Raw genomic sequence first — 27626 nt, 5'->3', positions numbered from 1 at the left:
AATAGCTAGGTTTTGCATTTCTAGAGGAACATTCAGTCTATCATACAATAGCTAGGTTTTGCATTTCTAGAGGAACATTCAGCCTATCACACAATAGCTAGGTTTTGCATTTCTAGAGGAACATTCAGCCTATCACACAATAGCTAGGTTTTGCATTTCTAGAGGAACATTCAGTCTGTCACACAATGGCTAGGTTTTTCATTTCTAGATGAACGTTCAGTCTATCACACAATGGCTAGGTTTTTCATTTCTAGATGAACGTTCAGTCTATCACACAATAGCTAGGTTTTGCATTTCTAGAGGAACATTCAGTCTATCACACAGTAGCTAGGTTTTGCATTTCTAGAGGAACATTCAGCCTATCACACATTAGCTAGGTTTTGCATTTCTAGAGGAACATTCAGTCTATCACACAGTAGCTAGGTTTTGCATTTCTAGAGGAACATTCAGTCTATCACACAATAGCTAGGTTTTGCATTTCTAGGGGAACATTTAGTCTATCACACATTAGCTAGGTTTTGCATTTCTGGAGTAACATTCAGCCTATCACACATTAGCTAGGTTCTGCATTTAGGTCATTTTCCAGGTACACTCTGGTTGGAACATTCAGTTAGTCATACATAGGTTATGTTTACATTGATGGTAGGTTAGTTTCCAGGTACACTTGTGGAATATTGAGTCACACACTTTAGTTATGTTGATTTACTTTGTTTAAGCAGAAACCAGAATAGCTATTGGGATGGCCTATTGTTCATCACTGATCTGTCCATTAATGCAAGTGTATTATTGCTACTATTACTAAACTACATGGATGATTGTCATGAAACTTTACACACATTAATCACATACCCTAACTGAAAATGGTGTCATTTTAATATTCAGTTTGGCCACCACATTGATCTGTGACCATCTTTGAAATTATTTTTATTCCTTGAACTCGTTAATTAATCGGCGTATCAACATTTGGGGTTCATATGATATTTAGTTGGTCTTAAATAAAACTGGTGTTGATCTGATATCTTGGCAGCCAACTTGAAAATCTTATTATGGCTACTCCTTTGAATGAAATTTCATCTCGACATGGGGTTTTGCCGGAACACATAACGTCTAGTTGGTCCTAGATGGAAATGGTTCAGTATGACTTCCAATATGACAGGATCTTGAAAATCTTGTTATTGCAATTGCTTTTGGAGAGATGGTCATATCAGCATGGTGGAATTTGCCAAAAGACTTCTTATGATCTTAGTGCTACATGAAGATGGGCCAATCTGAGGTCCAATAAATGCATATCCATCAGAGTGGATTATCACTTCATTTATCCATCCCATTCCATCTGCATATTTGTCTATATGTCCCTCCATTGATTCTCATTGTCTGAGCTTTAAATCACTCATTGACATCAAAACTTGCAATTAAACATTGTTCCAAGGTTCTAATTCCAGTATCTCTTCACCTATTGACACTAGACAGGTGCAGCATAGGATAGATATGTGTTACACAGCAAAATTGGGTCACTGTGGCATGCTTTTGTTGATTTGATTCAATTTTGCTTAAAAATTATGCCCATTCTGTCTGTTATACCTGTAACTCCAATACTATTACACCCTTCTACATCAGTTTTACACTCTGCATCTTTCAGTGATCTGTGTACCAAAACTAGCTCACTTTGACCTACTTTTGAGGATTTAAAAAAATTGTTTCAAATATGTCTTGGCTTTTAACTTTAGTACCTTTAGAATACCTTTAGAATATTGCCACCATTTACACTGAAAGTGCATCTTAGGCTGAAATTATTTCACACATGAAAACTAGGTCCATGTGAACTCATAAGATTTTAAACTGGGAATTAAGCTGTGTCACATTAAAACCAGAGTCTTGTTAACTAACCACAGCAATTTAAACATGTTAAAAATACTGACTCCTGTCACAGAAACAACAGTATCTTGTGAGGTGCTGCTCACAAAGAGCTCTATATTGTGTTTTGTTTTGGAAAAATATAAAAAATGTGAATTTCCCTTCCATATTGATGCTTCTAATTCCAGTTTAGTAATCATCTTCTAGTCAGTAGCTTAAGAGTTAATATGATAATGTGTTGAAAAATATCATGAAGAAGTGCCCTTATTGATACAACTTTGTTGTCCATATTTTTTCAGGGTCCAGATTTTCAAGGAAGTTTACTTTGGAGAATCAATATCACAGACGACTCTGCAACTGTCAATTTGTCAGGATTTGAGCTTGAGTACACCTATACAGGCAATTACATCTGTAGATACCGTTCTGTGCGAGAGCTCAATACCAGTATCTATGTTTTTGTCTCAGGTTGGTTGCAGTCACACATATACACATTTTTACAATACAAGATCTCAATGCCAGTATCTGTCTTTTTGTCTCAGGTTGGTTGTAGTCACACATACACACATTTTTACAATGCAAGATCTCAACTCCAGTATCTATGTTTTTGTCTCAGGTTGGTTGTAGTCACACATGCACACATTTTTACAATGCAAGAGCTCAGTGCCAGTATCTGTATTTTTGTTTCAGGTTGGTTGCAGTCACACATACAATTTTTACAATGCAAGATCTCAACACCAGTATCTATGTTTTTGTCTCAGGTTGGTTGCAGTCACACATATACACATTTTTACAATACAAGATCTCAATGCCAGTACATGTATCTGTGTCATTGTGTCAGGTTGGCTGCGGTCACACATGCACACATTTTTACAACACAAGATCTCAGTGCCAGTATCTACATCTTTGTCTCAGGTTGGTTGCAGTCACACATATACACATTTTTACAATACAAGATCTCAATGCCTGTATCGACATCATTGTGTCAGGTTGGTTGCAGTCACACATATACTCAGTTTTACAATACAAGAGCTCAACACCACTATCTTTGTCATTGTGTCAGGTTGGTTTCATTCACACATGCACACATTTTTACAGTACAAGATCTCAGTGCCAGTATCTACATCTTTGTCTCAGGTTGGTTGCAGTCACACATATACACATTTTTACAATATAAAATCTCAATGCCTGTATCTACATCATTGTGTCAGGTTGGTTGCAGTCACACATATACTCAGTTTTACAATACAAGAGCTCAACACCAGTATCTTTGTCATTGTGTCAGGTTGGTTTCAGTCACACATGCACACATTTTTACAATACATGGCAAAGTAATCTGCATTAAAAGATTGATTCAACTTCCAACTGAATTTATCCCAAGTTTTCTCTCTCTCTCTCTACATCCACCAGGTAATCTCTCTCTCTCTACCTCCACCAGGTAATCTCTCTCTCTCTACCTCCACCAGGAAATCTCTCTCTCTCTGTCTCTCTTTATACCTCCACCAGGTAATCTCTCTCTCTCTCTCTCTCCTCTCTCCTCTCTCTCTCTCCACCAGGTAAATATGTTCTCATACATGTAAAATTGCCTTACATCAGGTATCAAGTAATTTTTAAATGACATGGCCAGAAGCCAAGCAGACTTGTGTTGTGGCTCTGTGACATCTTTGCATATTGATGAGCTTACACATGATTGGCTGAGTATGTTACATACCACTCTCTGTTCTATATTTCTAAACAGATTTGGATCAAATTAGGTATATTATGTAATTTCATCAGGATCTAAAATCTTAATTGAATTGGATTATGAATGACATTTATTCATGTTACTGTGACAAAGAGAATCTAGATTGGGGTTTGCACCGAGACAAGGAAATCTCAGTCATGGGGAGGCAAATAATATAATCCTCTGACTGGGATTTCCATGTCATGGTTCAAACATAGAGATTATTTTCTCACCCAATTTTTTCCAATCTGAGTTGATTATGGTATAAAATGTCCGTTGCTGAATCACACGGCAATAATACCCACTTTGCATGTGATTCTATTCATAGAAGTTGATATAAAGTAGTTCTCTGTACATACAGTGTGACCCTGCTATAACACGGTAGCTGGGAGCCATAAAACCTGACCGCGTTATATACCGAACCGTGTTATATGCAACCAAGTCAGTTAGCTGAAGAGAATGTACCCCCACCCCACCCCACCCCACACACACAAAATTGTGTGGGGTGGGTGGGTTGGGGTAATAAATGTGGATGGTAAAATACATGCTTTGTCAGCACAGTTACCATCTTAAATTGATGCATATTAAATGAGAAATACACCTGTAGTGAAAACAGAGAAGACATAATATAATAGTTTACTTTATTTAGAGAACCATGAATTGGTACATATACGTGAATCCTGTGTATATATAAATGTCTAATGTATAGCATGACTAGAGTATCAACACCGTGTACTCACCTGCGAACCACATCATATACATTGAATCCACAATATAAGTGATTCCATCAAAAATATGCCCACACACAGCTTTAAAATATTCATTAGTTTTGTAACTGGTCATATTGGTCTGAATTCAGTGGAAAAACATAACACAATCACGTAATGAATGATGAAAAACATTAACTTTAAATTATGTTCCAAGTCAGTGAAAGTTAGTTTGCATTTTAAGTCAATGTTGGTAGCGTTTGTAAGCATAAACTTTTTCCCTACAAAATGGAAACTTTCACAGCACAGTTAACGTGTTCCAGTCATGTTGGAAAATGCAAAAATCCATCAGATTCCATCACTTTTATTTAAGTTTGGTACTGACTTCCTTTGAAGAAAAGTTCTTTGCTGTTGTTGAAAGATTGTAGTCGGCTTTCTTTGATGAAGGGTGCATGCGCTATTGAAGTCACTGCTAAAGGACAGCTTTGGAGAACCAAACGAATGCCCATTTCTTATTGTGGCGGCAACAGCAAAATAATTGTATTGCATGATTGAGACTGGTATTTTTTCCATTTGCTGAGTACGTTTTCATAACAGTTGGTGAATTAAAGGTAATGTTTTCTTTGAAATTTCAGCAAACTATTTTATCTGGGTACATTTTTAAAAAGAAATTGGCCATTGTTTAGACTATTCTAGTTACTGTCCCTCATGCCTACTGAATAAACCAATAAGTAAGATGTATTTTTTTTATACATTTGTGGTAGCAGCATGATGCTGCCTTCCATACATGCATCTGAAAATTAACAAAGGGTCAACGGATGATAGAGACGCAGGTGTTCAAATGATAGGGATTATTACAGAAAACGTTTTCTGAAGGATTTAATTCTGAGTGAAAAGAAGAGGAATTTTACTTACCACCCACATACAAATATGTCTTTGTAAATATATTAATTACTAGTGAGCGGCCGAAAATCCGATGAAAGATAGATTACGAGACAATGCAACGTCCGGTTTAATCTTCGTTACCAGAAATGTCAACAACAAAAAAGCGGATATTTCACAATATACAGTACTCATGCTAGATGTTGAGATAAGTGGATTATGATATGACAATGCACTGTTTAGATGGTTTGTCAGTATGGACACAGAATTTGTTTATGTGACAATAGATGCATTTCAGTGCATTTTATAAGAATTTGTTTATGTAACAATAGATACATTTCAGTGCATTCTATATCCAGTTTGCGGCTTCCTTTCATGGGGCCAATGAATTTCTGCACTCCAAAGCAACGGTTGTATAAAACATTTTAAACAGCCAACGATGTTGCCAATAAATAAAAAAGCCACATGGTATGTTTTGCAGCCAATAAGGAAAAACAATCCAAAATTGCGACATTGGCGAAGACCTACGCGATACCAGAATAAACTTTTTATGCGTTTTTTTCCTTCTTACTTTTAAGAAGAAAAAAAAAATTTTTTCATGTACGAGAAAAATGCATATAAAATTTCAGGAGCCATGCCACGATCGTCTTGTATTATTCATATGCGATCTCTTCCCCAAAATGATAAGCAACTTTTTACGCTTTTTTTATACTTTTTAAGACTTATATTTGTGCAAAAGAAAAATACATGTATATGAAATTTTGGGAGCCATGCCATGGCTGCGTTATATCCAAATTTGCGTTATAAAGGAGGGCGCTATAGCGGGGTCACATTATATATAAATACAGCTTTGTCTGATCATATATTGATTTGGGTTTTATGATACATTTTCATTTATGGGCTCTACTGAATAGCTCAACCAAAAGTAGTTCCTGGTGCAAAGACACATGACTAAGACAACCAAACTGAGATTAAAAAAATAAAGTTAGCAAATCAGATAGATTTCTTCGTCTTATGGATGAGACAAGTTGGTATCACCTACTCTTGAGGCTGTGCGTTGAGTTTTATTTTGATTTAACTTGGTGTACAAGTTTATAAGATTGTTTATAATATCAAGACTTTGGACAAGATCAAGAATGAGAAACATGCACTCAGAAGAATGAGATGTTCATATGTAAGACAGGTGAGTAATATGGGGCACACTTGGACATCTGGTTACATATGAAACACAGTCATATGCTCCATGCCCTTCAATCAAGGACTTCTTGTGTTCGAATGTTACTAAACTGTATGATATTCTTAGTTGACTTATCAAAATCCAGCTATTGTAAGTAAGTATCTCCAGGTTATAAAGATCCATAGATGCAGCAATCATCCACTTTTTACCTTAAAGGAGACCAGAAACCAATGGAAATACAGAATAATAATAAAAGCACTATAGAAGGAAACCTGATAGTGAAGTATCAACTGCAACTGTGATGCCAATATTTGAATATTGGCATATTTTCTAGGAGCTGAATTTCCATGACCTCGTTTGCAAAATTTCCGTGCCTATTCTGTTAATTTTGGGGTGTGAAGTCATAGTAGCAACTCCAGCATCCCAACTGGAGTTGCCAGAGTAAAAGACAATGCCATTTTGCATTGCTTACGGGTGTAATAGCACATTAAGAAAAGCCTGTGGACAACATTTCTTTTTTCTTTTCCGAAGATAAAGGCATAAAGAAAGTATGGATACACTATTACAAAGCGAGTCGATTTCAAAGCAATGCCATACAGCACTCTGTGATCATTACATTTCTAAAGGAATGTTACGAGAATGATCCTGAAAAAAATGACAGCTCTAGGATACGCAAATGCTAGGCCTAGACTAAAAGTTGTCGCTGTTCCAGACATACTGTTGGATATTTTAAATCCTGGGAAAAGTGTTAAACGTGTGAGTTACAAAAATAGGCAGAAAGCTGAGTAAGTGATCAAAAAATGCAACAATCAATTCACAGATCTTTTATCTACACCAGCAGTGCTAAAAGTGTGATAGCCTGACACCTGGGGCCCCTCTAATTTTAGTTCGGGCCCATCCTGTTAGGTGCCTGTCGGGTTTGTCGGGAAAAAAAAATTGTTTTCCTGAGGAAACTTTGATTGCGCTGATGAAACGAGTAAATGTATTTTCAAGATGTTGACATACATACCTTAATACGGCACAATCAAAATCAAATCACCTCTGTCCTAGGTGAAATTGGGATCAGATTTTAATCAAATGGAAGCTTTGCCAAATAAAAGATTCTAAACATCTGACACGGTCATGTTTCGAGAAAACACAGTTTTCAGTAATCTTAAACAAAAATGAAAACTTAAAAAAAAAACTTTCAGTCTATGCCTGTTACACGTAGTATATATAGAGGGTAATCTGTAATGATTGGAACTGATATAAAACTATCCCTTGGGATGTTTAAATAGCAGCGACTAAAAGAAAAGAGATCAGCTATAAAATCAAAGTTTCAGTTTAACTGGCTGACAATAGAAGTTGTGGGGAGGCTACTATTGACCCCACCCTTTGCCCCAATGTGTGAGCGCCCATGGGACGTGCCATTTCTCCTTGTGATATGCCTTATTATCCCCTATCCCCCTGGACAAGACCCTTGTATCTTACTCTGGTCAGCTGTGGCTAAACTGCATAGTAGCTAAAGGTTAGACTTGAGTACACAAGCATTTATCTTGTGAAAAGGACTGCCCTTCGGACATGCTTCAAAGAAACCATGTTCTACAATATGTATATGTAAACATCAGCATTGATTGGCAAATAAACAATGCCCCATTTTATTGTAACTTACAATGCCTAGGACTTCATTTTAACAGTTAAAATTTGTTTTTCCCACATTTAAATCCCACCTTATTTCCTTAGGTTTACATCTTAAGGCATGTAACACTCTTTACTGAATAAAATATTTATTCTAAATTAGTTCTTTGGGTGCACATATACTGCATGGCATATTTTCTTTTGTTCCTTCTTTTAATTTGATCATGGTAATTAAACTTAACATATACAATAGAGGAATATCAGGTATTAACTGGCCGAGTTTCTTTGGTGGAAATGGAGATTGATTTTGTTTGCAGAGAAAAGTAGGCAACATTCACAGTGATCATTCATGGGATTTAAGCTAATTGGTGACAACTTTATTTTTGTTAATGTTTTTATTACTACAGTTCTTTTGCAGTGTTTTAAAAAATCTGAAATTTACGTGAATAATGTTTAATCTTAACATTCTATTTACTGAAGAAAAAACTCATGTGATATTTATTATTTCGTCACTACAATATTCACAAGTGATAAAATAGAATATGGCACCTGTGGATTGTATACGTTTTATCAATTTATGTATGTTTTGTTTTCTTCTTCTGAGAAATGAAAATTGGCAGACATAATTTAATAATAGGGAGTTCTGTGCGAAAACTCGGGAGATAGTACAAGATCGGGAGGTGGGTGTGGATGTAGCTCTACAATGATACCAAATAATCTGGAATATCTAGTTGCACTACAAAATACAGATAGAAAAACCTCATTTTTTAGACCCGACTTTTGTTTATGCTAAATTCGCCTGTGGTCGGAATCCCATTTTGTGTCCGGATTTTAGACTTTTTGGTCTCAGATCTAAGGCAAACCGGTATGAACTGCAAACAGACAGATGAGCCTTTGTAAAAAGTAGGATAAGATGGGCATTTGGAATAAAGAGTGGTCTCCATACGAAAATAATGGCTTTGTTTAGCAAAAAAAAAAAAAAAGTCCAACTTTTACCCTTTCGCTCATGCGCAAGTCAAATAGGCAACGAAAAATGATGTTTCTAACACAACTAGGCAGTATGTTATTGAAAGATGACCGGGGATTTGGTGTTTTCGAGTCTATTCAGAAACAGCTTTCAAAATGTGTTTCCTACTCGATTTTCAGGCAAAAATGGCAAAAAGCTCCAGGGGTTAATGTGTTAAGAGCAATGATATAGTCATCTGGTCATCCTGAAGTGCCAAAAACATGGCCAAGATCTTTGTTATCACATGAACTATGGTATTGTTCCCTCTTTATGTCACTTAATCAGAGCCATAAAAGTGTTCATAGGAAGAGTGTCATATACTGAGGGAGGTTACAATATGACTGTATCCTTATAGTGCATTAAAACACACAAAAAATCCCCCTGTATTCATTGACATGGAATCAAGTTTATAACTGGTTCTCATGATCCCGGAGATTAAATAAAGTGAAATAAATTAAGTAGCAATGATAAAAACAAAATTTGACCAATTTAATTGGATCCATGACAGTGGTATTCCTGCATTTAAAAAAGGGTGTAGTGGTATACTCAGGGGTTTTATTGTAAGGGACACGTGTAATTTATGACATAAGAAATAGTAAATGTTACATTGATTAATTTATATGATGTACACAAAAGCTTTATTTTGGATTCCATTGATTTTCTTTCTTTTTTTTCAGATGAAGATAATCCGTTCTTGGAGATACATTCATATCCCATCATGAAACCCATTTACCAGTATGAGACTGGAAGACTTCCTTGTCAGACCACTGACCCTCGTTTTTTAATGTCCTTCAAGAAATATGCTTCTAATGTTTCTGCGGACCGATACATATTTGATCCAAAAGTTGGAGTCATTATTGATGTCGTAGACAGCTATTTTAGTGGAATTTTTACATGTAGTTCAAAAGGAAAAGATAAAATGTTCATATTACAGTACTATCCTCATCGTAAGTACAGCTTCCCTTTTATGCAGTATTTTAATGAGACATGTTAGATGTCTTGATCATACAGTCAGACTTCAATAGCTCAAACATTTATGCCTATCATAATTACAGCTTGTCTTTTTGTGGTGCATTATTTTAAAGAAACGTGGTAAATGTCTCGATCTAACAGTCATATTTGAAAAGCTCCAACATCAGTTATTGAAATATGGTAAAACTTAAGTAGCTGAAACATCAGTGACTGAAATACTCTAGAAACACTGTAAAACTTGAATTGTCAGTTACTTAAATAAACGGGGAGCCCCGAGTGGCCGAGTGGTCTAAAGCGCACTCCGTTACGGATCACTGCCATCTCACCTCTGTCTGTGTGGGTTCAAGTCTAGGATTTGGCCAATGTGGGTATGTGAAAAAGCTTGCCAGTAGCTTCTCGTGGGTCGGTGGTTCTTCCCAGGGTTTTCCTGGGTTCTTCCTCCACCATTAATACTGGCTGCCATGCATAGCCTATCGTGTGCTGAAAAATGGCATTAAACCCCACAACAGCGGCAACAACTTAAATAAACTAAACCTTCAGTAGCTCAAGCATCAGTTACTGAAATACAGTAAAACTCAAATAGGAAAAACATCAGTGAATGAAATACTGTAAAACTTCATACATCTGTTACTGAAATACAGTAAAACTGCAATAGCTCAAACATCTGTTACTGAAATAGGAACTTTTTGTAGCTCACACATCAGTTACTGGAATACAGTAAAACTTAAATAGGTCAAACATCATAGATTGAAATTCTGTAAAACTTCAATATCTGTTATGTATATTTGATTTAATTATATATGATTTAATATATATTTATTTCAATTTAATTGTTTTATTTTTCATTACATGATAATGTAATGTAAATTTGTTCACTAGAGATGATACTTTTTTCCAAAAATAGTTTGACCTTGACTTAGGTTATAAACACCAGGTGTTGATCTAAATCCTGACCTTGTTTCAAAATGTGTAGTACCCATTGTAAACAAGTTCTATTTTATTTTAAAATAATTGGTTGTTTTCATTGTCATGATGGGACTTTGTCTTTAAGATGTAAACAATTTTTTTATTTCTTACAGTAAAATTATTGGTTTTCGTCTGGGTCACACTGGGTGTACGTGACCTATAACAGGTTCTATAAGCTTCCAGAAGATGATGATGTGACCCCTTGTTTACGTTTAGAATATGATTTAACCGATGTTTTGGAGAATTAATCTCAGTAGAAGCTGGGCTGTTAAACTGTTAGTTGTATGTTGTGCTGCTTGGAGTTATGTTAGATTACTTGGTTTGGAGTTATTTCAGATTACATGGATTCAAAAGGATTAATTCTGTTATTTTTGTGGAAAATGCGTGTGCTCATGTAATATTGTGGAACAGGGAGAATTTTTTGTAAAAATGTATTCAGCAATCGAAAGCGGAATGATAATTCTTGTTTCTACAAGGAACTGTAGACTTCAACACTACAGATTGCAGCATACGTCATCGTCTTCCATCTTGGATTCTTCGTTGGGATTCGAATGGGAAATTAGTAGAACATTTTGTTATTAGGACTACTAAAAAAAATTCTTGGAATATTCTTGGATTATTTTTGGATTTGATTATATAAAACTGTAAGTTTTTTTCATTTTTACAGAATTTTTCCAGGGAAATAAATTATTGTATTTTTTTCATAGCATATTGTTTTCACTCTTTCTTGTGTTACTGTTTATTCGAGCCTAAACAAGTGGCATAAGATATCTCAAGCATCAATTACAGTAATACAGTAAAACTTGAATAGCTTAAGCATCAATTATTAAAATAAGTAAAACTTCAATATCTCAAACATCATTTGCTGAAATAGAGGAAAGTGTGAATAGCTTAAGCATCAGTTGCTGAAATACAGTAAAACTTATATAGGTCAATTGCTGAAGTACAGTAAAGCTTGAATAGATCAGTTGCTGAAATACAGTAAAGCTTAAATAGATCAGTTGCTGGAATACAGTTAAACTTAGTTAAAACATCATTTACTGAGATAGAGTAAAGCTTGAATAGATAAAACATCATTTATTAAGATAGAGTAAAGCTTGAAGAGATAGAACATCATTTACTGAGATAGAGTAAAGCTTGAAGAGATAGAACATCATTTACTGAGACAGAGTAAAGCTTGAATAGATAGAACATCAGTTGCTAAAATACAGCAAAACTTAAATAGATAGAAAATCAGTTGCTGAAGTAATTTAAATAACATTTTAGAATTGTTAAATGCTCATGATTACACTGAGTTTAGCATATTAGTTTATGACCATTGCAGAAAATAAATTAGTCTAATACCTAATCATATAAGTTGGGAACAGTCCCCTTGTAAACCTTCTCTTGCATGCTGCTTCAAAAACTCCAAACAAATTCAGAACAAATTGGGGTCTATATCATTTTTGTGTGTTCTAGTGCATTTGGCAAAAGAGAATGGTATAATGGGTCTTTCACTCACCCCATTCCCTTCTACCCCCCTCATTATGAAGCCAACATTTCTGCAACAAACAGGTGGCCATATAAATGTGATGCCCTATTGTGAGGTGGACAGAATGATACAAATAAAGTACTTCAGTGGCATGTGTGTGTGTGTGTGTGTGATTTGGCTTTTTAACAGCTTTTAACAATTTTTCAGTCATATCGCTACGATGTCTGCAGTGTGGCTGTTTATAGTGATGTCTAGCACTGGGGCATCACATCATGCCGCAGACACGTAGCATGATGTCCCACCCAGTCACGTTATCCTGCCACCAGGCCTATCAGTCCTAACACTAACCTCTTAATGCTGAGTGCCAAGCAAGGCAGCTGTTAGTACCATTTTTATAAGTCTTTGGTATGACTCGGATGGAGGTTTGAACCTACAACTTCCCGATTCTGAGGCGGACACTCTAACCACTAGGCCATTCGAAGCGGTCTCAATGAAATGTATAAATTACATCAATTCATATATATAAGTTGCTGGCATATAATGGTTCAAGCCAGTGTTCTACAGCACAGATTAGTTAGTTTGGATCCAGTTCATTGGAATGTCTTTATATTAAAAGTAGGCAATGGCTGTGTTTTGAACCAGTTCATTTGTTTGCTATTACAGTAGTTCCCCCACCTCCCATTATGAGACCATTGCTTCTTTATGAAATAGTGGCATTATAAATCCTGTGTCCACTCATGGGTGCATTTGGGTTTGGGGTGGTAAATATGATCTTTTGATGTCAGACAGCTTGGTCTCATCACTAGATCGGGCAGCTACTATAATATAATTGCAAGAGTGGTAACAAAAGTTTCCAGAATCATTTTTATTGGCTTAGCAAGTACATTAATGTAATATGATTGATGTCGACTTGCAAAGGCATCAAAATCACATTATTATTTTTTGTCAATTCCACCTTGATGGAAGCTTGACATAACAATTGCTTTAGTATCTTGATGCATGTCCAGTTGTAAGTCTATCCATACAGTAGATTTACCTCAATGTGAAAGTTTTATTTTACTTTCCTTTCATTTTATTATGATTTTATATTTGACCCTCTTTCTTCATCATACATTTATTTTTTATTTAAACTAAATAACTGTCCTTGTTACGGATGGTTGAGGTAGGTGGGCTGGACATGCAGACCATGGCCATTTTCTTGTTTATCTCATTTTATGATTATGTCTTGTGTAATGTCATGATGTGATATAAAACATGAAATACTGAGACGTTGCTATTTTCCATGAGATATAAGTGTTTGTGGGATACCAACATTTGTGGGGTACAAGTTTTTATGCATTTATTGGCTTCTACAAACCACAACTGTAACGATCCAATTAACAATGGTCTTTCTGTGGAAACAACAGGATCTCTTCACTAATCCTTGAATTTAAGTAGGGAAATGTAATTTTTATGCCAGCCATGAAATTCGATACCTGCAAAATGAAATGAGTTGACATATGAATATGAATTTGTTTATGAGTGGTAAATCTTTTATTTTATGTGGTAAAAACCAATAAATAGAAGTCATATTTCGTATATTTTGATGTGGCACCACATTATCGACTTAGTTTCTTTGTGCCATTAGTCAGTGCTGCATTGTATTGGATATTATTCAAAAACATGTCTTATTTAACTTTTTTTGATGTTTTTACAGTCATTTTTGTCAGAACAGTTAATCAGGAATATAGCAAAAGAAATCTCCTCAAGAAAATTACTCCCTATCCAATGATAGTGTATCAGAATCTTTTATTGAAGCTAATCTCTCTTCCTTTTCAGCTGGGGAAATATATATTTCAGCACTGAATGCATCATCTCGTATTGTGTACGTTGGAGAATATTTCTATATCACCTGTCAAGTCCGTGTTGTAGCTGGTACAGGCATTGCAATGAGATGGTCTTTCCTATCTAATGAGGTAGATGTAATTTTTGTTGCACACCAAAAATGATAGCATAAAAATATTTCTGCCTGCAATCCCATGAACTTTCTCAAAATTTAAATAACATAACTCTTTAAAGACTCTAGCTGTTTCAGTGGCATTGTTATACCTTGTGGAAACCTTGCAGCTTGTACTCCTGTCTACTGCTAACTAAACAAAAGCACAGTATTGCTAAAATTTGCATTAAAACAATTCATTTAGATACTTTTAAACCAATTTTCCATATCTAAAAATTATTATCATAGCCATTTCCACTCTAAGGGAACAGCTTGCTCATGTCAATCCCATTCCATGAATTTGGAACCCGAAGTATCTCTTTTTGATTAAAGCTGTCAAAATTTTATAAAACATTTACTGGGTACCTGTTGATCCTAATGATCGGTTGCCCAGGTAACCCTATCTATGGGAAAATGTATTAAATGTTGTGTACAAACCTTCAGTTAAGTCATTATTTTTTAAAAAAAATTCAGTTTCTGATATATTTCACTACTTAATATCATCTGCTACAAAAAATCTAAGACTTCATATTCATTGTCTGATAAAGTTTGAAATCCTCCATTGTCACTTAGAAAATCAGCGTGGTCTGGTGATTGTGAATATCATCTGACTCCCTTTTTATGATTTTACTGTCATATGCAGGTGCTTATTTAGAGGCTGAGCTCAATGGTTTCTAAGGAAATCAGCGGAAGAGTGTGAAGCAGCTCATTCCTTCAAGTGCATTAGCAATTTTAGCAACAGTGCATTTGTTTGGTCATGTAGATTGGAGTAAAGCTGCTGACGGTCCTGGAGAAAACAAAGTGAAAGTTATTACTGGTAATAAATTGATGCTATTAAAGATATTTCTTCAAAAAAGGAGTGCTGCACAATCACCAGTTATGAAGACAGTATTATATTTGAAGTATGTGCTTCACACACAATTATGAGAGAATTTAGAAGTGAAAAATGATGGCGATAAAGACCCTTCACAGTATATTTATCTGCAAGACAAGGCTTGATGATTGGTTCATTCTGACTTAAATAATATGTTGACAGATTCTTTATTAGAGAAGTCTTGTCCTCCAATTATGAACTCCTGACAGATATTAAATAAATAAATTTATGTTGTGGATTCCTCTTTTTTATCATAAGGGAAAAATACTTTTATCTGTACTCTTAAAATTGAAAAGTTTCAGAATAAATGGTTTAAATTTTGTGTGAAAATATGGTATTTTTTGTAATTATTTAATTTGTAGAAGTTATTACAATAGAAACAGCGGTAATATCTCAAAGAATAGGTCCTGTCAAGATGTCAATAGACCTCTTATTTTGTTTTTCATTCCTTCTCTCTCTCTTTGTCTCTTTTTGTCTCTTTCTCTCTGTGTCTCTCTGTTTCACACTCACACACACACACTCTTTTGCTCTCATATCTCCTGATCACTTGATCTTTTCTTTCTCCTCTTGTTAATGAAAATGGATTGAATGGCAAGAGAGCAAACATTGATACCTTTTTTTTCTTCATTTGATACATTTTTAATTATCTGCATCAATCTTACACTCTGTTCATGAAGTACATAACATCAGGATATGACAAGTCTTTTGCCAGGAGCCAAGGTTCAAATCCCTGATAATTACCTTCATTGTGTCATAATACGGGCCATAGAAAATGGTATTTCTTTGTACACACACACAGCTCTGCAACTCAGCATAGTGTAGCCTAAGGCAGCCCTTCAGGCGGCCTTCCATGTATGGGCAGCATGACAGCAGTCAGCCGAATGAAGTATTCAACTTTCACTGTCATGATTATTTGGTCTTTGGAGATGGATTGTTTTATCAACAGAAAACAAGGAATTTTGTTTTAAAAAACTAAATAATTGGGTACTTTGCCTTGCATAGCTGATTTTTCTTGTCTGATATTTCACTAATAATAAAATAATGAAAGAAATGTTTAACATTGCTCTCAGTACAAGCATATATAGCCTGCTCCAGATTTATTTTGGAAATATAATACTTTCCAGTCTCTGATTGTAAACATGTTTGTATGTGGTAGCTGTTACTTTTTTCAGTCACTGGAATCTAAGTATACATTGTAAGTTTGAAGTTGCAGTTAAAACAAAAATATACCAACATAGTTAGCAGGCATGCTATCATTATTTGTAATAAACAGAATATTCGAGTAAAATTGGAACACTTTATCTGCATGTCCGAAATTTACCAATATTATGATAAAAAAAGTGAACCCTCTAAAGATGGCACCTTCAAACCCTTAATATGCAACTGTTACATTCACCCCCAAATTTTGAAGGGGCAAAGAATGGCAACTAAATTACAGTAATTTCTGGGGGTGTATTGGGGATAGAGGTACATGTAATTAAAATTACAATGTTGATTGCTTTTGCCTTATCTCATTTTTTCTGTGTTATGCTTTTCTACAAATATCTTCTTCTTTCATTTAAAACTAAACCCTATTAGAATGACATCCCACCCCATCCTGTCATCCTTTCAATGAATTTCAAGTTCTTACATTTGACTCCACACTGACAACTCATGCCTGCATTAGAAATTTATATTGCTAATGATTTGTGATTAATTTTTTCCTTAAATTTGTATCTTATCTACTTTGCTTAATTAAAATCTCAAATTAGGTATTTGTCAGAAATTTTCTCTACCTCTAGATACGCATTTCATTTAATTAGAATTAGTCTCTATTACTGAATTATATGATGAATTATTCACCCCAAATCTTGAATATTTATCGCTATTGTTATTATACCTGTGTACATTGTAAACTCCAAAAACATAAAACAGCATATTCATTTTAATTGTTGTGGATGACCAGATTCAAGTATTCATTGATTTGAAATCTTGTATTATTGTCTATGTTAATACAATATATACATGTGATAATAGAAATCATCAATTCATTTTAATGTAAGCAACTTCTCTGACTTCATAAGGCTTGTCATTAAAAATCTGACCTCTGCTATCCAACTAGTTTTTGAGGTTTCTTGATGAATTTGCTTAATTGATGTTCTATTATGTATTTACATATGCTACAATAATGTACACAGGTATTCATACTATTTGTATTTATATGTAAGCACAGTCCATTTGTAAACAGCAAAGACCCAGACCAGCTGTATGATACAGACTATCAGAATGGATGTAGCCTTTATTTGGTATATTTTTTCTTTAATCATAAAAGGTGTGCTTGCTAATCTGGCCTCTTCTCATCCACTTGATCAAATATTCCAAGGAAGTTTAATGTTAACTTTCATGTGAACAAAATATATCTGTGCCTAAAATTTGGATCAGAAAACTGAATGATGATTCTGGCTTAAAATCATGAAACTTCTGAGACTGATCTCGAGCTTGAGAAATTCAGCCAATCAAACGGAACTTTACTTTTGTAGCATAACTTTTGATTGGCTGAAAGGAATATCTGAGTCTTAACAACTCAAGCACATAATTTATTTAATGTTTTGCAGGCCCAGTTATTAAGTTAAGAAGCAAAATAATCTTGTTGTTTTAATTTGAACCACAAATTCCAGCAGCTACTTCAGACACCTTGTAAAGAACGCCCCTTAAAGGATATTTAATAACCAGCTTCCATGATTTACATAATTATGCTCAATGAGTGACCTTGATATACAAGTTTCACTGTATATCCTTGTATGATCAGGAGTTGATCAGGGCCTTACTAGTGCATACTGAATGGCATAATGGCATAACCACTGTATAATCTGGTACCCTGTTTAATTGTTTGGTTCAGGTCTTACATAGTCTAGCAGAAACTACTTTAAGATTGAGATTTACTGTTAGCCTTGGTTCCAGTGTCTGCAGTTGGTTAAACAGTGAAATGTGTGTAAAGGAACCATCATTAGGATTTGTTAGAACTGGTTCTGATGAAGAGGTGACACTTGTAAGGTGTTAGATTTTATGTTGTGTTATATCAGGTCTTCAAATTATGGTTGCCTTGTAAAGGTTTATGTTTGACTGAGGTGGCTTTTAGAGCAGGTCAGACTTTATAATTGGATATGTCCATACATCCTTCCGTGTTATCTTCCATGACTAGATGAAATTTTATTGATTTATTTTTAGAGCATTGCTGTTGACAATATTGTCTGTCTTGTATATAAATATATTAAATATGCACATATTGATATGCAGTAGAAAGTCCCCACTTCCTTTTCTATTCTTGAACTTTGATCTTCTTCTGTTCCCAGACTGGTTTGTTCACCAATTTGACAGATCTTGCAACAATGGTAAGTCCTAACTTGCTGATGTGGCTTCTATTCTAATAAATGTGCCTGTACTGTTATTAACATCTTGCATGTCATGTATCATATCTAATCGTTCTAAAACTTGATTTGTGATTATACAGCCTGTAGAGAGCACTTTCACAATTTTGGTCAGGTGTGTAGAGCATCCATCTTTCTCCTGTTTGAAGGTTTCTTTGTTGTTTTGTTTTGGTACAAGATAACGAATGTTTTTATAGACCTGTAAACCTAAATAATATCTCGTTATTTTCTTTTTTATATCTCTGCCATAAGGTGAAGTATATTATGTTACAATGTTGTGTGTTGATCCATCTGTTATTAATTTGGTTCTATACATTAACTTTAGTCCTCCACCATATATAGTTTTAAAAATCTTTGTGAATAACTTGCATGTTTGATTGGGAAGAACCCTGTAATATTTGGACTTGAAAAGGTCAAGGTCATATTATGCTGACTGATAGAAGAAAATTGGTTTTTGAAGAAAAACTCAAATTCTCCATACCTACAGTTACCTAAATCGCTTGCAATTGCTGTAACCCCCAAAACACTTGATTTGGGAGACAAAATGTCAGGGTTGCTGTGACTGAAAGAATATCATAATGGTTTCCTTACATTAGCATTAGTTCTACATAAGATACCTCAACTTGTCTTTGTGGATTTATGTGTAAAGAAAATCATAAACCAAATTTTTCAATTTTTTATTTCACACAATTCTAAAAAATTATTTACACTGAATTTGGAACTCTGTATTTTTTGACCATTAATATTAGCTGTCCAGGTGTCTCACATACTAAAAACTGTGGCACAGACCTATAAAAATACTTCAAAAGATTGTATTATGGCACAAAAAAGTGTGAATAAAATGAAAGTCTTCATGATCAGACACATGTATTAAATATTTTAAATATAATTAGGGTCAGACAACATGGTGGGGGTGGAGGAAAAATTAGTTGGTAGATTTTAGTATCAATTTGCCACCATTCTTATCTACTATCATGATAATAATTTATAACAAGTTTTTGTGTTTGTTACATTACATGAAATAATGATCTTTTGCTGCCAGTAGTTCCGCTAACCTCTGTCTACATGTGCTTGCTTTTTGGTATAGGAACATAGATTGTTTGCTGCGTGCAAAAATTTGCTAGAGCATGAAAAAAGAACTTCTGAACCCAGGCTTCAAAATCATTTCCATTTTCTCCAGTAAATATTTGCACACAGCAATTTGTGTATGATTGTTATTCTAACATTACCTGTTAATATATACATTAATGACACACCAAATATCTACACAAAAAAAAACATACACTCAGTCTGGAGTTTTGTAAATTTCCACCTAGTAGTTTAGGAAGAGGTGTTGTAATGAATGAATGGATGGACAGTATCACAGTGTCCATGACACATTCTGAAAGGTGTCCGGATAACTCTTTTAAACAAAAATTGATACAAGCAATAATACAAAATGAATCCATCACGCAATGAAACCCTCAGCAAACTTATACCTTTAATATAATGGATACATTTTTATACAAGTTTTATATATTTCACTCATCACATGTATTTATTTATTATTCTAGCATCAAATTACCAATCATTTTAAATCAGTGGTTGTGGGGGTATTGTGCTATCATTTGTTCATTGATCCATCCATTTGGCCAACCATAAACCTATTTTTTCTTGGCTAAAAATTGATCAAACTTAGTACATAGGTTTGCACATGTAATAAGCATCATAGTGAAGTCTATGAATTTTGGCCTAATCCCACTGGGTTCATGGGAGAGGTCAGCTGTGAAATATTCCAATTATACTGTTATGTTTTGAGTATTTTTGGATCTAACTTTATATGTGCATAGTGGGAGGACACATAATATGTAATTGATTTAGGGTTAAGCCTCTTTTTTGTGTTATAACCTCTTTTGCACTTGCGAAGGGTTGGAAAAACATATTTTTAAAAAAACATAGGGATTTGCCACGTTTACAGATGGGAGTAGCTCTAGTTTATGCATGTGATAATAATACAGTATGTAATAATTATTGATATTAACTGAAATTTTTGGTTTGCTAGCACCAAGAAAAATTGCAGTTATTCTTAAGCTCACTTTATGACCTTCATGTGTTGCTGTGCTGTCAAATACCACACCAATAATGGCTTTTGTAACAGCAATAATTAGCAGTGTCAGTAATAATACTAATACTAATAATATTAATAATAATAATAATATAGAATTTTAATCAAAAGTTTCATTTCCTGAAAAGTTAAAAATTGGTTTGTGTTACTGTATAATGCAACAGTCATTGTCTTTAAGTAATCTACAAAGGTATATTATTAATATATAAAAACAGAATTCAGGAATTAATATTTTGGGGTTTCTCCTTCCATTTATTAGGGCTTTCAGAAGTTTAGGCAAAATCAGAACTGCTGCACTTGATACAATGGCTTTATATCATAAGAAGTGTTCTTTTATTCTTGATACAGTATAGTGACTAAGTTAATAGGTGATGATGACATATTTCCGCATGTCTTGTGAATTGACCATATAGGAGAATTTCCATATGGCTAGTTTCACTGTTTTCATGATCTGGTCACAAGTCATGAGAAATGAACCACAAACAAGAAATACAACCATTGGAAACTTGCCTAAATCGCAAAACTTTAAAATTTGGCATAATCTGAATTTGTGAAATTTGATGTGTCATCTTCCTCACAGTTTATTATTGATGGATCACTCTGTGTAATAAAATCCACGAATATATCTTTTATCTTTTTCTTCATTAATATATAAGCTATACAGGACAATATATTTCATCACTTTTCATTGTATAGATTTTCATTTGCTTTGTGCTATTTGCTAATAATTGAATTGCCATTTATTTTTGCATGATGTTATTTCAGAAAGATATTTGTAAACTGTAATATTAAATGTCATTTGAAAGCTTGTTTATTATTGAAAAAGCTTCGTCTCTGTGTGAGCTCTGTTTTCAGCAAGAGATAAATATGAACTATGCCAAAGAGTCACTGCTCGAAAAGTTGAATATAGTACCATACATACTCCTGTATGTTGAGTCCATTTGCAAACAACATAGACCTGGATCTGCCATTGTATAATGAGTTTGACAGATAAGTCTTTTTGTTGTTTTATTATACTGATTACTCCTAAACAATTGGTTGTTGTTGTTGTTTTAGGGCTTAATGCCATTTTTCAGCACAAGATAGGCTATACATGGCGCCCAGTATAACTGGTGGAGGCAGAACCCTGGAAGGCCTCGGGAAGAACCAATGACCCAGGAGAAGTTATTGGCAGGCTTTCTCACGTACCCATGTTAGCCGAGCCTGAGACTCAAACCCACGCAGAAAGAGGTGAGATGGCAGTGATCCGGAACAGTGAGTGCTTTAGACCACTTGGCCACTCGGGGGCCCACCCCCTAACTAATTTTAATAGACTCAGATCTGCCATTACATTATGCAACAGCAGATCTGGGTCTGTGTAGTTTGCAGTTGGATTTTTAAATGACTATACAGTATATGGTATTTCTCTGATGATAGGTCCATGCTTGATGATAAGCCTCACTACAGCTTTTAGAAAACTGAGAAACATTTTATCCTGTCTCTATGAAGTTACTTTTGTGAAGTTTTATTAAAATATTGTATTGCCATTGGTGCCAGCATCCATACCGGTACAAGCATATACATAAGGTATACCTTCAATGAATATCAGCCTTTCTTCTTAGATCTTTTAACAGTTTGGAGTGGGCTTGAGGGGGCTTTGTGTTTCGTGTACATTATTTGTATATTTAATAGCAGTAATTACTTATCCTGTTGTTTTTGCTTAGCTATTTTCATGCTGAAAATATACTATCTGTATGATGTTAATAAATCCTCCCAAAGTGGATAAAATGTCAGTAAGATCCCTTGACCTTTTTCACACCACTCCGCTGCAGAAGGTATATGTACCTATATGTCGTTCTTTTCATGGACGCCATGCTGTATAGACGTCAGAAGCCGTTGTGACAGAGAAATTAATGCCTGTGGACAACTAATATACCACAGTTAGTGGTCTCTCCTTCTCTAGTGTTTATAATTCTCAGTGGTGCTACTGTCCATTTTTTTCTAAAATCTATTTTGAAGCTTTTTGTTTTTTGTCCATTCAGTAGCTGTGTTCTACCCGTGGTGGTAGACACATTTTCTTTAAATATTAACTGAATAGTACGGGTAAGTCAGAATATTCCAGGAATAATAATGGGCCCCACTCAAAAAAATGTTGATGATTAGTTTACTCCTTTTTTTATGTTCAACTCGATAAAATAAGTTATAACTTTGTACAACGTTTGTGTTGATATTCATGTATTTGCATTTTACCTCAGTAAACAGATAATCAGAACTGGAATATTTTGTTTCTTTAAATAAATAAGGAAATACTTCAACAATAAATTCCATCTTTTGGTTATTCATGGCAAGTCAAGTTTTGCAACAAAAAGAGACCACACCACTATTTAAAAAAATAAATGTCAGCAAAACAGTCTGTGGGGCAGTGGGGCCACAAGAAGAAGGAATCATGGGATACACAGACTGTATCAAGTGCTCAAAGTGCACTTTAGAAAAAAACCTTGCACTTTTTGTAATTTGTGGTCTTCAGCACCTGGAATCTGGTCGATTCCAGGCATACCTATCAAAGTGTGAAAAACTTTCCCTCTTCTTCATCTGAATTTTTAGGTTTTTCTTCCAGATCTCACAATTTAGGACAAACATCTTCAGCGGTTATTGAAGCGCCACCAGAAGGAGGGTCTTGACATTCGAGAAGCTTTTCAATTTCCATGTGTATGGAGATGACTGAAAGTTCTCATATCCCTAACAGCGTTCATGCTTCTGGTAGCAGGTTGCTCCTTCCTGTTGGAGAGGTAGGGCACTGTGATCATGGGTTGTGCCCTCCCATTAGGGACGTAGAGCACTGCGATAGTGGGTTGTACCTTTTCTGTAAGGAAGTTGAGCACCATGACAGTGGGTTGTACACTTTTTTGAAGGAGGTTGAGCACCATAGCTGTGGGTTGCACCCTCCCTTTAGGCAGGTTGAGCATCACGTTAACAGGTTTCTCTCCATCATGGAGCACCATAATACATATTGTGCCTCTGGCAGCTTGTTAAGGAGACAACACATCGCATCTATCATGCACAGAGTGAAGATGGTGTCTCCATCTATCCAGGACTGAGCTCCCCCCCTCCACCATCCCACCCTGTGCAGGATTTACAATCCATGTACAGGATTGAGGTTAGAGATGGGAACCGTTTTGGTGTCCCCCCTACTCTATTATACCTATGAACCCTTATGGGATGTGGGGCCTTCCACTGCAGGGACCTTGGTTCATTATGCCTCCATGGACTACTGGACCTTGCCATACCAATCAAAGTGATGCTGCAGCTCATGTTCCACCATCATCTCACCAAGTGGTTTCTTTTCGGAAGGCTACAGGTGTTACATCATTGAAGGTAGATAGACGTTATCGTCTCCCCTCCCCACCTCCAGATTAACCAGGGACTGTGACACATGGTACTCTTATCCTATGCTCCCTCCATCAAGGGACATAGTGATGCCCATCCACTCTCCAACTCCAAGTGTCCTTGACCACGAGAAAGATGATGCTCTCTAATTCCTCGTTGACTCATCGCGTTTGAGACAGAAGCTGTGACAATCACACCTCCAACTCTCTCATCTCAGGTGGATGAAGAAGAAGAGGAGGTCTGGTCCTTTGACAAGGCGGTAAACGAGGTTTACTGTTTGTTACCCTGTGACTTGTGCCCCAAACCATTGGCTACAGTCCAAAAAGATCCTATCCAGTTGGAAAAGATCTCCGGGATACCACCTCAACTAGATCTCTTCTCCCACATTCGTCTACGATTGAGGAAATATCAAGGAGGTTTTCTCTAGGCCAATATATTGCTTGATAACGTAGAGGGTGATCTGTTCCTCCCTCTACATTGACACCCCTTATCTCTACTTCAAGCTATTGGGTACAATCCCTGAAGTGGCTTGATAAGCCTCCTCCATTGGACGCTGATGCGGCCAAAGTCTGTATTTCTTCAGGATTCTGGGCATGCCTTTCCCTCAAAACAATTGATGCCATGGAACAGAGAACCCGGTTACTTGTAACTATAGCCTCGCATGCTGAATTTTTCTCAGCTACTTCCTTTAGTTTGCTGAGAGAGGCCTCCCTGAATCCAGCAGTATTACAATGTATGCTGGAGGCTGTGGCTAATACATCCCGGCTTGCACTATCTGTTGCCATGGCATTATTGGCAGAATTTCTGCACATCTGCCATGATGCTGTGTTGGACTTATTAAAGGTCTTGCTTAACCACAGTAAATACCTTCTAAGGGCTGCTCTCTAAATGCTGAGACTCTCTTTGGGGGCCTCATTCCTACTGGTTTCTCAAGACTTACTTGATCACCAAAATCGATCTTTTACCTCCACTCCTGGTCCATCACATTTGACCAGGAAACAAGGCCAATTAATTCGTCCTCAGGGACCATCTGCCAAATTTTTTAAGCCAGCCCAACCCCAATCCAATCAACAAAATCTTGCTAGACCACCTCCTCCCTCAGGTGGCTGTAGATCCAAGAGGAAGTTTTCTAAGCCATCTTCCTTTCCTACTAGGGCAGGAGGGGGGGGGCAGCCCTAGCAAATTACCCCTCTGCTGCTGTGCATCCCCTTTCCAAATGTTCCAGTAGGTGCTCACCTAGGCCTTTTCTCAGAGGCTTGGTCAGGCATCACGGATGATGGTTGGGTCCTACCCAGCGTAAACAAGGATTATTGATTCCAGTTTCAGGAACAACCGCCACTATCGAGGATTCCCATTTTCTTTCCCCAGTCCAATCTGATGAAATTAACGGAAGAGGTACACACCTATTTGCAGAAAAGACCAGTCAAGAGTGTTTAAAATAATCAGTCTCCCACCTTTTACTCCTGAATCTTCCTGGTGACCAAGAAAGGTGAGAAACTTAGAATCGTTATCGATCTCTCTCAGCTCAGCCAGTTTCTGTTGGAGGAAACCATCAAGATGGAGTCAACCTCCTTAATCCGGAACACGTTTTGTCCATCAGTTTGGGCAGTCTGCATTGACCTTCAGGATGCCTATTTACATGTCCCCATTTTCCCACCACTGCAAATATCTTTGGTTTTGCCTAGACCAGGAAGTGTTTCAATTTTGGGATCTGCCGTTCAGAATTTCTTCTGCACCCAGAGTCTTCACCTGGGTTCTGGGAGTAGTAGCAGCCTACATTTGAATATAGGGAACATCAATTCTCCAGTATTTTGATGACTGGTTGATTCACCATGTCTATGTTCAGCCCCTTCATCAGGATCTGTTCCGCTCTTGGTCCACCATAACTCAATTGGGTCTACTACCCAACCTCAAGAAGTCGGAACTCAGTCCATCACAGGACGTTGTTTACATGGGAATGAACTTTGGATTGTGTAGATCGAATCCTGGCTCTCCTAGAGACGCTATGAGCGAAAACCTTTTTATCTGCTCGCCTTTTTCTGTCCTTACTCAGAATCCTTGAATGCCTCTGGCGAATTGGTTCCTTTAGGAAGTCTTCACATGCATCCTCTACAGTTCCTCCTGGCAACGTGGAAACCACACAGAACTTCTTTGTGAACCCTAGTCCCTTTAGGACCAGTTTTTCACCACCATTTGCTTTGGTGGACGAATTGACACAGATGCCTGATGGTGGTCCCCATGAACCTGATCCCTGTTCTGTTTCACAGATGAATCAGATTCAGGCTGGGGAGCCCAATTAGAGCTGGAGGGCACAATTCACCACAGTTCCTGGGCTTGGGCTGAATTGCCTTTCCATATCAACAACTTAGAAATGAAAGCAGTATTTCTAGCATTGCAAGGGTGTGTCGACCTAATAAGGGGCCAGTGTGTCATGGTCTCCTCAGACAACACATCTTTCATAGCCTACCTATGATGTCAAGGAGGGACACAGCCCCTACTCAGACCTGCCAACCCTACTGAAAAAATTTGACCTATTTCCCGATTCCCCGATTTACAAAAATGGCATTTTCCGTTTCCCAGTTTCTGTATCTGGTTTTTCTGTGTCTGATATGTTTCTTAGTACTTTACCTTATCCAGCTTGATTTGGATCATTTCCGGTTTTCATCCACCAGTTTTTAAGCTGGATTCAGAACAGTTTTGACATAATCAACCAAGCTCTACAGCATGACAAGCCTCTAATTCACAAGATCAGAGACATTCTGCTCTCTATGTACTGAGACTTCCTTTCTATTGTTATTAAGCCAAAGTACATTGTTGACAAGACAGACATCACAGCAATTGATGTAAAAAATGAAAGTTTGTACATTCGTTCTCAGGACTTGGGTGAGGCAACCAACAAACTTCTTGAGAAGATGAATAATGACGCACAGTTACAGACAATAATGCACTGTAGGACATTTCCGATCAAATCACTGTCATACATGAAGGAAAAATTTCCATTAAAGAATGACTTACTCATTCATGCAAGCATTGCACATGTGGCTAAACGATCTCTAGCATCATTTAAGGACCTGACCTTTTTCTCCAGCCGAATGGAAGGAATCAACACTGATGATCTACATAGAGAGTTTCAGCTGTACCAAAGCTACAATTTAGACACAGAATTGAATATGGAAAGAGCAGATCATCAGTAGGTTGCTCTCGGGGAAAAAAAGGTTGGATCTGGCCAACTGTTGTTTCCAACCCTAGGGAGAGTAATGCTATCAGTACTTTCAATACTCCACAGCAACAGCAATGCTGAGAGAGCATTCTCAGTGGTCAGAAAAAACAGAACTAGTCAAAGAGCCAGCCTGTCAGCATCAACCCTGGAAGCTATTCTTGTTGGCAAATTTGGCACCCAAGGACAAATAAATGATGAACTTTTGCAGAAATGCAAATCTGCAACATTCAGTGGGCTGAAATAAAAAAATATACATCGTTATCATGATATATACACCTTACTCTAGTACCTCCTGATTTTTTACCCTG

General features: G+C 36.2%; 1 protein-coding gene across 2 annotated transcripts in view; it reads left to right on the top strand.

The window, feature by feature from the left end:
• Positions 1 to 27626, top strand: part of LOC149798239 (vascular endothelial growth factor receptor 1-like) — a 157820-nt gene that overhangs the window by 55382 nt on the left and 74812 nt on the right. The window contains exons 4-7 of one of the 2 annotated variants that reach the window (XM_089963357.1): positions 2154 to 2319; positions 9641 to 9910; positions 14191 to 14327; positions 18554 to 18592. In XM_089963357.1, coding sequence (XP_089819483.1) covers positions 2154 to 2319; positions 9641 to 9910; positions 14191 to 14327; positions 18554 to 18592 — 612 coding nt within the window. The remainder of the gene's footprint in view (positions 1 to 2153; positions 2320 to 9640; positions 9911 to 14190; positions 14328 to 18553; positions 18593 to 27626) is intronic. The other variant, XM_089963358.1, reaches the window with a different exon arrangement.

The sequence above is a fragment of the Sinohyriopsis cumingii genome, chromosome 6 (genome assembly GCF_028554795.1).
Source record: "Sinohyriopsis cumingii isolate HCF-2022 chromosome 6, ASM2855479v2, whole genome shotgun sequence".
NCBI classification, from domain to species: domain Eukaryota; kingdom Metazoa; phylum Mollusca; class Bivalvia; order Unionida; family Unionidae; genus Sinohyriopsis; species Sinohyriopsis cumingii.
This window is presented reverse-complemented; position numbering and strand designations above follow the sequence as displayed.